General features: G+C 46.1%; 1 protein-coding gene and 1 long non-coding RNA gene across 3 annotated transcripts in view; both read right to left on the bottom strand.

The window, feature by feature from the left end:
* Positions 1-2,686, bottom strand: part of VIPR2 (vasoactive intestinal peptide receptor 2) — an 83,186-nt gene extending 80,500 nt beyond the window's left edge. Inside the window, exon 1 of one of the 2 annotated variants that reach the window (XR_006289120.1) lies at positions 2,133-2,686. Coding sequence is in view for 1 of the 2 variants with exons in the window: in XM_027830938.3 (XP_027686739.2) it covers positions 2,133-2,570 (438 nt within the window). In the remaining variant the exon portion in view is untranslated. The remainder of the gene's footprint in view (positions 1-2,132) is intronic. The other variant, XM_027830938.3, reaches the window with a different exon arrangement.
* Positions 2,687-7,896: 5,210 nt separating this feature from the next.
* On the bottom strand, positions 7,897-9,487 carry LOC122464352. Its single transcript, XR_006288299.1, has 2 exons — positions 9,218-9,487; positions 7,897-9,076 (listed from the first exon to the last, which is right to left on the bottom strand). It is a non-coding gene; the product is annotated as an uncharacterized LOC122464352 (long non-coding RNA).
* Between the last annotated feature and the right edge of the window lie 5,619 nt (positions 9,488-15,106).

Raw genomic sequence — 15,106 nt, 5'->3', positions numbered from 1 at the left:
AAAACAACTTCAATCACAGGATTGAAAGGATTCCACAAACTGAGATTTCATAGAGATGTTACTCCTTTGAGAAAATACAATTATGTAGTACCTAAAGACTATAACTAATGCAATACTTTTTCAAATGTCCACTGCATGTCAGATATGTAATAACATCCATTTTCTAATACAAGAACCAGTTTAATTCAGATTTCGAAGTGGTAGCTGTGTTAGTCTGTATCAGCAAAAAGAATGAGGAGTACTTGTGGCACCTTAGAGACTAACAAATTTATTTGAGCATAAGCTTTCGTGGACTAAAACCTACTTCATCGGATGCATGCAGTGGAAAATACAGTATAAATTTGTTAGTCTCTAGGGTGCCACAAGTACTCCTCGTTCTTTTTTTTTTTTTTTTTTTAATTCAGATCTACTTTATCAGAGTTAAAAAGTTTAGTGCCCAATCCTGTGCAGTACTGTTGCTTGGTCTTTTAGGCTCTCTTTCCCCCTGTTCTACCAAAGAATGGTTTACATAAGTAGTCAATATAGACCTGTGTTGTGATACACACTTAGCTGGACTGCTATAGTTTAGTGTCTGTCAGCATTCCCATTAATAAATCAATTTTTCAGGCACCTGAGATACAATAATTTTACCACAAAAATTTACTTCTAGCAGCCATTTTACATTTACCATCAGTACGACTTATCAAGTTTGGTGCACAATAGACTGTGTTTTTAAATTTACAATGCAGAGAAGGTAACTGTTCTCTGTTGTCAGATGCTTTTGTGTGTCTCCATTTAAGCCATGAAGTAGTTAATAAAATAGTCAATAAACAACATAATTTTGATTCAATAAAAACAAGGAAGATTTTACAGCAACTAATTTCATAAGGATTTTTAATGAAATTATTATTACATGTACAGTACAGAAGTTAGTTAAACAACATCATTTTTTCAGCTAGACCATAATAGATCAACACACTCCAGTGAGTAAAACTCTTTAGCCATAAATAATAACCACTTCCTAACTGTCGTCTGCGAATACTCTAAGAACCTCTCAAACCGCTGCTGGGACCGTTTCCCGTTTTCATTTGAATAAAAAAAAGAAAATAAAAATACATACAAATAATATAAAGTGCCAAATTATGCTCCCATTATATTGGTGTAAATAAAGGATAACTCCGTTTAAATACATTACATTATTCTGGATTTACTTTGGTGCAAATGAGAGCAGACTTTGACTCTGAGGCTTATTGAAACCCACAAGGGGAAGAGTGTTCAGATTAAGGGTTTTCACTACTCCACTACGCTAGATATCGCAGCACATAAATCCCAAATGTCACTCACTGCCGTTTCTCCCTTGATGTGCACAAACCGGCCCGCTGAAGATAAAATGCTAGTGACCTTGACGAGTAAATACTCCAGCGGTGTAATTAATACAGCATCAGCCCGATGATGGATCATTCTACATTTGGCCCCACGTCACATGTTCGCTAAGAACTCGAGTCTCCTTCTCTGGAGTTAAGTGGGAGCAGGATCGGGACCCAGATCTGTTTAATTTAACTACTGAGTGGGTTAAGTCATTTGCTTCTCAGTGAATAGCTTGGACGTTGTCAGGAGGCACCCAAGCAAAGGGCTGCTGTAGCGCCTGCCCCGGGGTGCACCTGGCTGGGATGGGCACAGCCCGCTCGATTATCAGGGCGTTTACACCGGGCTCACACAGCCCGATCCTGTAAAAGCGGGCGAGCCCCTTCACTGCACGAACCAGCGATGCCACACGCCTGCTCCTTTCAAGCTGAACCCAGGCTCTTGTTCCCCGCAAGTCAGGGGGGTACAAGAGCCCCCGCTCGCCCCCAGCAGCAGTTTGCCCGGCAGAGCCCGGGGTCCGCCCGCGCGGGTCACAGAGGACTCGCACCGCACCGCCTGGCGCGCGGGGAGCCCCCGGGGACACGCGCGGCGCTGCGGGCTGACTCTCCGCACGGGGATTGCGGGGCGAGGTCTCACTCCTGCCCCGCCGCAGCAGCCCCGCGCGGGGGAGCCCGGCTGCAGCAGCCTCCCTTTGCCGCTGGCAGGGCAGAGCCGGGCTGTGCCTTGAACCGGGCTCCTCTGCCGGCAGCCAGGAGCCCCGGGTCCCCGGAGGCGAGCGGCGGACTTACCGGCCCCACGCTGCAGCAGGCGGCGAGGAGAAGGAGCAGCAGGTTCCTCATCCCGAGGGCGCCCCGCGAAGCAGCACAGTGCGAGAGCGCTCCCGAGCCAGACACATAGGTCCGCGGGAGAGCCGCCCGCAGGCCCGGGACCGAGCCTCCCGCACACGTGGGCAGCCGGCACCTGCCCCGGCTGCTGCCCCTCAGCCAGTCACTCCCCGGGTCCAGTCCGCTTGCTCCTGCGCGGCCAACTTCCAGCCCAGACTGACGCCACCTGCCTGCCCCGCTGCTGCTCCGGGCGGCTCCGCCTCTAGGCTCTGGCTGGCTTCCCGCCTTCCCTCTCCGCCTCTGCCCGCCGCTTCCTTCCTTAGGAGGAGCAAGGTACCTGCCCCTGTGGGGAGCATGGGCAACTACCTCCCCCTCACAGCTCTGGCCACCTATGGGGGGCATGGGCAACTACCTCCCCCTACAGCTCTGGCCACCTATGGGGGAGCATGGGCAACCCTCCTGGCCCCAGAGAGCCCTGGGCTGCCTATGGGGGGCATGGGCAACACCCTTGCGTCCACAGAGCCCTGGGCCACCTATGGGGGGGCACAGAACCATAGAAATGTAGGACTGGAAGGGACCTCAGTAAGACATCTAGTCCAGTCCCCTGCTCTCAAGGCAGGACTAAGTAATAACTAGACCATTCCTGAAAGGTGTTTGTCAGCCTGTTCTTAAAAACCTTCACTGCTGGAGATTCCGTAACATCTCTAGCTTAGGAAGTTTTTCCTAATGTCCAATCTAAACCTCCCTTGCTGCAATTTAAACCCATTGCTTCTTGTCCTATCCTCAGAGGTTAAGAACAACAATTTTTTCACCCCCCCCCGATAAACAACCTTTTATGTACTTGAAAACTATTAAGTCCACCCTCAATCTTCTCTTCTCCAGACTAAACAAACTCAATGTTTTCAATCTTGCCTCATAGGTCATGTTTTCTAGACCTTTAATTATTTTTGTTGCTTTTCTCTGGACTTTCTCCATTTGTCCACATCTTTATGAAATGTGGTGCCCAGAACTGGACACAATAGTACAGCTGAGGCCTTACCAGAGTGAAAGAATTACTTCTCCTGTCTTGCTTACAACATTCCTGCTGATACATCCCAGAATGATGTTTACTTTTTTTCTAACAGTGTTACACTGTTGACTCATATTTAGCTTGTGATCCACTATAACCTCCAGATCCCTTTCCACAGTACTCCTTCCTAGGCAGTCATTTCTCATTTTGTAGTGTGCAATTGATGGTTCCTTCCTAAGTGGAGTACTTTGCATCTGTCCTTATTGAATTTCAGCCCTTTACTTCTGACCACTTTTTCCAGATCATTTTGAATGTTAATCCTATCCTCCAACACTTGCAACTCCTCCCAGCTTTGCATCATCTGCAAACTTTATAAGTGTACTCTCAATGCCATTATCTAAATCATTGATGAAGATATTGTACAGAACTGGACTCTGGACTGATCCCTGCAGGACCCCACTCGATATGCCCTTCCAGCTTGACTATGAACCACTGATAACAACTCTCTGTGAACATTTTTCCAGCCTGTTACGCACCCATCTTATATTAGCTCCATCTAGATTGTATTTCCCTAGTTTGTTTATGAGAAGGTCATGCAAGACAGTATCAAAAGCCTTACTAAAGTGAAGATACACCACGTCTACCTTCCCCCCCCCCCCATTCAAAAGGTTTGTTATCCTCCCTGAGTCCTGCGCCACTGCTGGGATGCATGGGTGTGACATGATCCCTGGGGTACAACCTGGAAGGGTGGGACAGCTGTGTTCCCTGCGCTTTAGCCTGGGCTGTCGCTCAGAAAGCAATGCCAATGAGAAGCAGCAACCCCCCTCCAGGTGCTGTGATCACTCAGCCATCAGCATGTGGAGCCCCATACCCAGCTGCATTACATGAATGCTCCCTGAGCTACTCATGAATCGTACACAGAGAGGCACCAGCCAATCACCCCAGCCTTGCACCCCAGAAATATAGCATCTCATACTGCTCAAGACTCCCTTGGGCAGTGCAAGCTCATTATTAGCTTGGCACTCCAATGAAAGGGTAGTGGATGTGCAACAGCTCTTGTTAACCTGAGCTGAGATTCCCCAACCACTTCAACCAAAACCCCAGTATTTTAGGTAAAATGTAAAACAGATTTATTGACTACAGAAAGATAAGATTTTACGTGATTATAAGTAGCAGGCATAGAGATCTAAATTGGTTACCCTAAGAAATAAAAACAGAAACACAATCTAAATTCTAACTTCAACAGACTAAGCAAGATTTGAATCAAGCAGTCTCTCACCCTAATAGACATTACAGGCAGCTCACAGTTTCAGACTGTACCCTGGGGATCCCATCACAATGAGCAATCCCCTTTCTTTCCAGGGGTCTGTGCAGGGCCATCCCGAGCAATTCTGGGTCCCTAAGCAATGCCCCCATGGGGCAGGTGTGTGTGGGGCCCCAGGCCTCTGCTGGGGGGGAGCGGGTGGGCTGGCCCCAGGCCTCCGCGAGGAGTGGAGGGGTTGGCTTGGGGGGCAAGGAGGAACCACCCCCCAGCACTCACCGGCGGCACGGCTGAGGCCGGGTTGCTGCACTCCTGCTGCCAGTGAGTGCAGGCCCAGCCCGGCTGCAGAGCTCAGGGGAGTGGGGGAGGAGCAGGGGCAGGGCTGGGCCTGTACTCACCGGCAGTGGGAGTGCAGCAGCCGCCGGTGAGTGCTGGGGGGGGCTGGGGCAGGGACGGAGCGGGGTGGAGCAGGGGCGGAGGCCTGGGGAAGAGCCGGAGCAGGGGCTGAAGCAGCACGCAGCTGCACAGGGAACCAGGAAATTTGGTGCCCCAAATTTCGTGGTGCCCTATGCAGCTGCGTGCTTTGTGTATGGGTAAGGACGGCCCTGGGTCTGTGCTGCTACTGTGGTGAATGGGCTGCCTTCCCTCCCTCCATCGTAAGCAATCTCGGGAAACTCATAAAGCAAACTAGGGAAATGTGGACTAGAGGAAATTACTATAAGGTGATTTCACATCTGGTTGAAAAGAGTAGTTACCAGTGGTTCACTGTCTGACTGGAAGGATTTGTCAAGGAGGGTCTTGCAGGGGTTAGTCCTGGGTTCGGTACTACTCAATATTTTCATTAATGACTTGGATAATGGAGTTGTAGCCCAGTGGGCCAGCTTACCTGTATTATATTCATTGCTTTGTTATTTTGCTTTATTAGATTTAGTATTAATGCAAGGAACCTACAGGCTTTCATCCCATAAGATTTGGCTTTAGTAGATACTGTGAGGCTTGAGGCCTATAATCTTTGGTATAGATAAACTTAAGTAACTCATAAGTTATAGGGAACTAAAAGGAGCATGCAAGGGGGAACTTCGTCCAGAATACTGACATCAGCCACCCATAGAACACAGCAGACACCAGCACAAAGCATAGCTGACACCAGCATCCGGAAAGTTCCGGACAGGACCTCCGACTGCAAAGCTGCCATGACAGCAAATTGACATGTATGCTAATAGGGTAACATCATACATATACTAACCTATAGAAAATGGACCCCTTGAGGGGAGGAAATACAAATAAGGACCTCTATTGAATATGCATTGGTCATGGCAGCATCAGCGTAACCTACTATAAAAGTAACATTCCAGGGACAGCAGATAGGTTGGAGAAATTTAGCCCTGGGAGGGGCCAGAATGATGGCCACTGGGGAAGATGAGGACGATGATGGTGATGAGAAAGATAATGGTTAAGTATGAAAGATAAGGGTGTAAGTATGGACGTCGAAATGTAGTTTCTGTATTATCTCTATCTGCTTTGTTAAGTTTAAGTGTGTGTTTTATCTTTGCTAAATTATTAATAAATCATATATTTATATATTGAGAGAGTTTCTATAGTGTGAGTGTTATACCTGTGCACATCGGGGATCCCAAATTATGATAACTTTATAATAATCTTACTGGGCCTGAAGAACCTGTTAATCCTCAAGTTACAGTTATATTTACCCAACTTTGGGTCAGGCTACAGAGTGGAGAGTATGCAGATGACACCAAGATGGGAGAATTTGCTAGCACTTTGGGGAAAGGAACTGGATAAATTGGAGAATCGATCTGAAATGAACAAAATGAAATTTGATAAAGACAACTGCAAAGTACTACAGTTAGAAAGGAAAAATCAAATGCACAAATATTTGAATAACTGGCCCAGGAAGTAGTACTGCTGAAAGGAAGCTGAGGGTTATAGTGGATCACAAATTGAATATGAATCAACGTGACACAGTTGCAAAAAAGGCTAATACTATTCTGGGGTGTATTAACAGGAATGACATATATAAGACTATAGGGAGCCAGGGTGGCTCCCCTCCGAACCAGAGGGTAAAGAGCCACCCTCTCAGCCTGAGTGGGCGGGGCCAGGCCAAGCTTCCGCCAATCCCCGGAAGGGGAGGGGTGGGACAGGAAGTACAAAGGGCGGGGCCCTTTGCCCAATGTGGAGAGTACCAGCGAGGGAAATAGATGCAGGCTGCTCCCTTGTGATCCTGCTGCTGACCCAGGTGAGGCCCTGGGCAAGGAGGAACTGGACCGGGAGGAAGGCCTGTGGCAATCAGGACTGGCAGCCGCTGAAAACCCGGAGGACCTGGAGGGGCCCGGCTGCAGCCCGGGCCGGCATGAGTCCGACACAGAGGGGGAGCTGGAGCTGCCAGCAGCGGAATACCCGGATGAGCTCGAGGGACCGGAGAGACCGGGTAGGAAGTAGCCCAGGGGCAGAACTGCACCGTGGGGTGGGTGTGTTTGGTCAGCAGGTGTGGACCTTTGCCTCCCACCACTGACCGGGCCCAGGGGCTGGAACGCAGTGGAGTCGGGTGGGCCTGAGTTCCCCTACCCCAGCCAGCCTGCCTTGGGTAGCAGACTCGTGCCGGCGCCCCCCTGCCTGAGGGGTGCGCTGCAGACTCGTGCCGGCGCCCCCCTGCCTGAGGGGCGTGCTGCAGACTCGTGCTGGCACACCTTCCCTGCTAATTCCCCAGCGCCCAAAAGGTGTGACTGAGGCCTGCCAGTGGGATCATAGCTCTCCATCGCCCCTAGGGGCTTGGAGGACCGACTGAAACCTGTCACAAAGACACAGGGGGTACTAGTTCTGCTCTACTTGGCACTGATGAGGCTTCAATTGGAGTATTGTGTTCACTAAGGACAAACCGACACGACAAAATTAAGATTACATCAATCAAAGTTGTGTTGACGTTCAGCCACCACAGTAATTGAATCAGTTTTACATGTCTACACTTGTGTTGGGAGTGTGTTTCCTCACCAGGAGCCCTTGCACCAATTTAACTGCCAGTGTGGGGCATTGTGGGACAGTTTCTGAAAGGCAGCAACAGTCATTGTAAGCAACAGAGTGTCTATGCTGACACTGTGTCAACCTAACTACATTGACTTACGTGCTCAACCAGGGCAAACCGCAAAGAATGGGGCAGATGATCTCCAAAACTGGGGGTTATTCTAATAATTGAAGTCACCAAGCCAGCAACAAAACAGCTTTTACAATACCTTACCGGTTATGCAGAAGCCAAAAACACAGCCCCCTTAAAGCAATCCAGCTCTGGGCTCCCACCCAGACAGCCAAGTCAAATATGGTGAGGATTACTTAAAATCTAGTTCACCATATATAAAATTCTACCAATCCTAAGGGATCGGACACACACTCACCAGGTGAATGAATATTTCAGATCTTACCGAAATACATGCTTACAACCAATTCTTAACTAAACTAAGATTTATTTAAAAAGAAAGAGAGTTACTGTGGTTAAAATATCATTATAAATGCAGATATGAATAAAGTTCTTGAGTCAGTTTCATAGTAGAGATGGTGAGCTGCTGATTTGTAGAAAGTTTTTCCAGAATCAGTTCCATAGATTATAATCCAATAGGCAGTCCATGTGCAGAGTCTTTTTAAATCTTTCTGTGAGAAATAGCAGGGTAATCCAGACTGGAACTGGAGACCTGTCTTGCGACTCAAGCTTCCCTTGACCAAGCTTAAGCAGATCTGAGATGAAAAAAGGATCAGGTCCCATAGTTCTTTTATAGCTCTCTGGCAGGTTACAGTAGCCTCTTGGGGCAGGTCACAGGAGGTATGCCTTGGACAAAGAACAGGTAATATACATTGTGGCAATACAAACTTGCATTTCAAACACTCTGGCCTATGTAACATGGCTTTGATAACTATCTACAAGAAACGGCCCTGTTTACCATTTCAATACTTCTCTAATATGTTCTTAAAGGTTGATCTGGGTCACGTTAGCCTGCTGGTTGCTTAACCCTTTCTGACTCAGTGTCACACCTCTATACCCCTATCCCATCACCATTGGCGTCTGTCCTACATGAACTGGTGGTCTTAGTCCAGTTCCTAGTGTATAGGTGTCTATATTACAAAATCACTCTTCCCCCAAATTGCACCTTTGTTAGATGTATCATTAGAGAAGCAACGGACTGGGCCAGATTTGGGGCTGACAATTTGAGCCAGGCCTGAGGATCTTGACTTGCCTTGATCTGCATATAAAACTTATTGAGCTGTCATGAGATGCCATTGATTCTGACCCAAAAAATCTAGAATACCTATTAGTAAAGAGAAGTGGATGTTGTACTTTGGCTTTTGGTTGCAAGTTGGAAAGTAGAATAAATCATAAACCTCTTTTTGCTATTACTGTGCTGTAATTACGTGTTATTAATTAGTATCCTTGCTAATCTGGAGAAGTGTCTGAGTTAGTTACACAAAACTATTTCTCAAACAGTGCTATAGATTTGGAGACAATCAACCATAGACAAGTGATGGGCTAAAAAGGACAGCCTCTCTCTTTTTTTGGAGAATGGGGAGGGTTGCACGGGAAGATTTTCTTTGTATTCAGCTTGCTCACAAAGTTGCACTAAACAGACACAGATGGCCCTGCAATGTAAATATTAAAAATAATTAATAATACAGCTGCTCAGATGTTGAGTAAAGAAGAGAGAGGGGTGTGGTAAGAAAAGCAACTAACAGGAGGGTGTAAGAAGGAATAAATTAAGGTATCATAACCTTTGCTACAACCTGATCCAGTGCTCCTCTGAATAGACACCAGTCTGTTATGAGAGGACCCACATGCTGGGTCCCATGTGCTTCTAAGCCAACTGGATCCAGATAGAATCTAATCACTGTTGCTAGCTCTGGGACTCTAGGGTGCACTCCCAGGCTCAAACCTCTTGTCTGAACCCTTTGTGTCATTGAAGATTCTGCAGTCCAGCCTCTTTAGTCCTGGAAACCAGTGCCTCAGACCTCCTAGGCACCTAGTTGCTTACACATGCTCCCGCAGAGTTCCACCTGTAACAAGATCCAGAAACCCCAAGGGGAGAAAAGAAGAGTTAATGCCCCCAAAATGTGCAGCTAAACAAACTGATTGCAAATTGTATTATTGTTCTATAGAAGTATATTGAGTAAGATCATTTCTTGAAAGCTTGTAAAGTTCTGAACTTGATGGTCATTATGAGATATCTGTAGAGACTGTGGTTATGAATCTATGTATTTGTACAAAACCAGCTTCAGGTAACAATGCATTGTCCAGAAGAGACAGTGATGGACCATTAGAGCTAATGGAAAGACACTGAGACATTAAGTCAAAAGGAAATACCTCCAAATTGAATAAACACGAGTCACCATGGTCTGAGAGGAAATAAAAGGAAAAAGCCTTTTTAAAGGATGCTTGGAACTGAGGGGGTTTTATCCAGAATGGAGGGACAACCTTGAGGGGGGAGATGTTGGTGTCACCCTAAAAGAAGTAACTAGGCTAGCTAGTACTTGTAGGCATGCTACTGGTCTCAGGGAATTGAACCATAGCTGTGCAGCATTAAGGAACCTCAAGGTTAGAAAGCAGGCAGTGACAGAACCCCTTACTGCTCAGGGTAGACCCCAAAACAGCACAGTGGCATAATCGCTGCAATAGTGGCACCCCAATATCAGCAAACTGAGGTGCACACTCCAAATACTTGCTAAACCGACCCTAACAAATTCAAAAGGGAATGAACAAAGTGCAAGCTTACAGTTTGTTATTTTATTTGCTTCATCTCCTGAACCCAAAATAAACCAAAGAAACAGCAGAATGAATAAGAGTCATTAGACAAAATGACTAAAAAACAGCTTGGGATTTATGTTTGAAATACGATGTCCTATAAGGGGAAATCAAGGGAGGATCTGAAAACGTTGCTCATTCAATATTTTGAGAAGCAGAAGGAGACTGCAGTGGGAAAACTAGCCAGCCCTTAAACTGCTGCAGGTGGCGGTTGCTCAGGTAGAGCTGGCCAAATTGCAGCTTCTCAGGGAACAGGAGGAACACAAGCACCATGACAGATGGTAGAGCTGAGAATCCAAAAGATGGTAGAAGAAACTGAATCACAAGACAGAAAAGCAACAGTGGAAGCGGAAGCTCCCCTGTGGCTCATGGAGGCGATCCAGGCAGCCAAGGCCAAAGATGAGGCAGAGGAGCAAGCCCACCAATGATGGATTGAGGTGATTAAAGAAGAAGAGAGAGCACACGAGTGGCAAATGGATGCACAGGAAATGCAACTCTGAATACTGAAGCAACAAATAGGTATTCCCCACCCCCGGGGTAATTCCCTCCAGGACTCTACCAGCTGGGACAGACGGGGAAAACTTTCAAAGACTCAGACTCGATAGAAGAATATTTGCTTTTGAAAGAATATGCCAGGCCATTGGCATCTCAAAGGACAAACAAATGTCTGTACTGGTCCCCAAAATTTTCAAGTAATTTCCAGGTCTTTACTGGCATGGCCCAGAGGGAAGGTGGGAACTATGATAAATGTAAGGAAGCTATGTTGCTAGAATCATACTGTTTTAAGTTCAGAAACCTAAAGAAGCATGACAATATTGGTCATGAGGAGTTTGTGCACAAAATGAGTGATTATATGAGAAAGCAGGTAAAAGGAAAAGGGGCAGGAGGAAAAGGCATTATAGGAAATTGTTTTTGTTTGTTCAAGAACACTTCTTTTTTGCTTGCTCAGATGAAATCAGAGCAGCCATATGGGAGAAGTCTCCAGAAACAGTACATGTGGCCGGGGCCAGATTAAGGTTATGAGGGGCCTAAGGCTAATGGGAGGGAAGGGCCTAAGTATGAATTACATATTGCAAAAACAATTGTGAAGTAATCAAACATTTCTCTACTTACATATTATTTATTTATGTAAAATTAACAAGTTTATTCTACTCTCACGACACTCAATTCTTCAAACAGATACTTCTGAGTAAGAGGTAGCATGAGGGATGCTACACTGTCCTTCTCTTAGGCCTCCTTTCTCTGAGGTAGTGGAGTGTTCATCTGTATGAGGGTGATCACTGCAACATCCCCCATCCTGCTCACCTCTTTCCACCTTATGCTTCTACCCTCAGCTCTCCACATGGCACAGGGCAAAGCCAAGCCCTGCAGGTGTTTCCCCCAAGCTATGGACTCTACACCACATACCCTATCTCACTCTGACTGTAGTCTGGGAGGCAGCCAGCTTTTATTATGTAAAATAAAACCACTCAGGTATAAAATCTGCTGAAATAGAGGAAGTAGTACTGGGAAAATTACATGGGGTGGCATCGTATTTTAGGCTGTCGTGCTCTGAAAGCTGCCTCCTAGTGTTGCATTGGCTGAGGACAATGAATTACTGTTTTCACATTGAACTCAAGTATTATTTGTGGGATGATACCCAGTTTGTGTAGTTAATCTCCAGTGATTCACCACAACAGGCCATTCTGTCACCAAGCTCTTCCACAATTAGAATCATAGAATAGAATCATAAGACTGGAAAGGACCACAAGAGGTCATCTAGTGCGGTCCTTGTGTGATGGGTTTGGGCCCTTTGGGGTGTCACCTGATATGCTGGGGTGCCACTGAGTCAGCTTATTCTGCCAGCCTGGGTCCCCTTTACCTGGCCTTGCACACAAGCCTCTTCCAGTCAAGCACACAGACAGGGCCACACCCAGAGAGACAGAGAACTGCTCTGGAAAGATTCAGCCTTAGGGACTTGCCCCAACACCCTGTTTCCCACTCCCTTTCAGGGGTACAAACCCAAAGGTTTTATGAAATTCGCCCCCTCCCCCAATGTGGAGGGAGTTATGCACAACTTCTCCCCCCCTCCCGTTAGAAATTACATAAACTGGGTTATATTATAAACAAGAAATAAGTTTATTAACTACAAAAGGTGAATTTTAAGTGAATATAAGAGATAACAAGACAGAACAAAGCAGATCGCTGATCAGATAAATAAGCAACCGGTTGCAAAATGTAAATTCTCACCCAAAATGTTATTTTAGGCAGGTTGCAAAGTTTCTGTGGTTCAGAGTTCCAGTTATATTTCTTTTCAGACTGGACCCCTGTCATAAATATAAAGGGAAGGCTAACCACCTTTAAATCCCTCCTGGCCAGAGGAAAAACCCTTTCACCTGTAAAGGGTTAAGAAGCTAAAGATAACCTCGCTGGCACCTGACCAAAATGACCAATGAGGAGACAAGATACTTTCAAAGCAGGTGGGGGGTGACGAAACAAAGGGTCCTTTCTGTCTGTGTGTTGCTTTTGCCGGGACCAGAGCAGGAATGTAGGTCAGAACTCCTGTAAAGAGTTAATAAGCAATCTAGTTAGATATGCGTTAGATTCTGTTTTGTTTAAATGGCTGATAAAATAAGTTGTGCTGAATGGAATGTATATTCCTGTTTTTGTGTCTTTTTGTAACTTAAGGTTTAGCCTAGAGGGATTCTCTATATTTTGAATCTGATTACCCTGTAAGGTATTTACCATCCTGATTTTACAGAGGTGATTCTTTTACTTTTTCTTTAATTAAAATTCTTCTTTTAAGAACCTGATTGCTTTTTCATTGTTCTTAAGATCCAAGGGTTTGGGTCTGTGTTCACCTATGCAAATTGGTGAGGATTTTTATCAAGCCTTCCCCAGGAAAAGGGGTGTAGGGCTTGGGGGGATTTTGGGGGGGTGGGTGGGGGAAGACGTTTCCAAGTGGGCTCTTTCCCGGGTATATTTGTTAGACGCTTGGTGGTGGCAGCAATAAAGTCCAGGGACAAAAGGTAAAATAGTTTGTACCTTGGGGAAGTTTTAACCTAAGCTGGTAAAAATAAGCTTAGGGGGGTTTTCATGCAGGTCCTCTCATCTGTACCCTACAGTTCAGAGTGGGGAAGGAACCTTGACACCCTGTCTCAGTCTGGACTCCCCACAGCCTTCCTTTCAGGTGGCTTTTGCAGTCTTTCTTTCTTTTTGGGCAGACCATGGAGAGGAGGAGTCCTGTTTGCCTTCCTCCCCACCCTTAAATAGGATTTACATAAGGCGGGAATCCTTTGTTTCCCAAACTAGATCCCCCCCTCCCTTCCAGTGGAAAGTTACAAGAAGTCCCGACTCCCAGGTAATGTTTAGTATCAGGTGACAAGACCACCTGACTCTGTAGGATCACAGTGTCCATGAGTCATTGGCAGTATGAAGCGTCCGCAAGAAGGCCAAGCCTTTTCACAGTCCATTGTCCTCGCTGATGGGTCATCAGCCCTGTCTGGCTTTTCCATTGTTGTACCTGAAGTGTTAGCAGTGGGCATCACCCAAAGTAGCATAGTTGAAACAGACACATAGTCAATATTCCTAACTTCAGATACAGAAATGATACAGGCATATAAATTGGATAATCACATTCAGTAAATTATAAGCTTTCCAATGATATCTTACAAGACTCATCTTGCATGAAGTACATCTCAATTATGTCACATTCATATCATAAGCATATTTTCATAAAGAATATGGAGTGAAACGTCACATCCCGCATTCATGGCAGGACTAAGTATTATCTATTCTAGAATGTGTGATCAACAGCTCTGACATGAGGTTTTTTAAGCATGACTTTTGTGTGTGCCAGCCCCCATAGGTTTGCATTTGTTTGTTTTAAGCTTTCTGTAAGAAAAAGGTAACAGCTAGAAGGGACACAGATCTTTAGATGGTTGCCCAGTCATAATATTAAGCACTTCTGTAATATGTTAGCTCTTCAGAATCACTGTACAAACATTAAACTTAATCTAAAGCCTTTCAGCTTTTGAATGAGTAGGCTAATGTAATGCCCATCTTTAAAAAAGGGAAGAAGGAGGATCCTGGGGACTACAGGCCAGTCATCCTCACCTCAGTCCCTGGAAAAATCATGGAGCAGGTCCTCAAGGAATCAATTCTGAAGCACTTAGAGGAGAGGAAAGTGATCAGGAACAGTCAGCATGGATTCACCAAGGGCAAGTCATGCCTGACTAATCTAATTGCCTTCTATGACGAGATAACTGGCTCTGTGGATGAAGGGAAAGCAGTGGACGTGTTGTTCCTTGACTTTAGCAAAGCTTTTGACATGGTCTCCCACAGTATTCTTGCCAGCAAGTTAAAGAAGTATGGGCTGGATGAATGGACTATAAGGTGGATAGAAAGCTGGCTAGATTGTCGGGCTCAGTGGGTAGTGATCAATGGCTCCATGTCTAATTGGCAGCCGGTATCAAGTGGAGTGCCCCAAGGGTCGGTCCTGGGGCCGGTTTTGTTCAATATCTTCATAAATGATCTGAAGGATGGTGTGGATTGCACCCTCAGCAAGTTTGCGGATGACACTAAACTGGGAGGAGAGCTAGATATGCTGGAGGGTAGGGATAGGATACAGAGGGACCTAGACAAATTGGAGGATTGGGCCAAAAGAAATCTGAGGTTCAACAAGGACAAGTGCAGAGTCCTGCACTTAGGACGGAAGAATCCCATGCACCGCTACAGACTAGGGACCGAATGGCTCGGCAGCAGTTCTGCAGAAAAGGACCTAGGGGTTACAGTGGATGAGAAGCTGGATATGAGTCAACAGTGTGCCCTTGTTACCAAGAAGGCCAATGGCATTTTGGGATGTATAAGTAGGGGCATTGCCAGCAGATCAAGGG

This window comes from Chelonia mydas, chromosome 2 (assembly GCF_015237465.2).
Source record: "Chelonia mydas isolate rCheMyd1 chromosome 2, rCheMyd1.pri.v2, whole genome shotgun sequence".
NCBI lineage: Eukaryota > Metazoa > Chordata > Testudines > Cheloniidae > Chelonia > Chelonia mydas.
The sequence above is the reverse complement of the archived record's forward strand: the minus strand, read 5'-3'. Positions and strand labels throughout refer to the sequence as shown.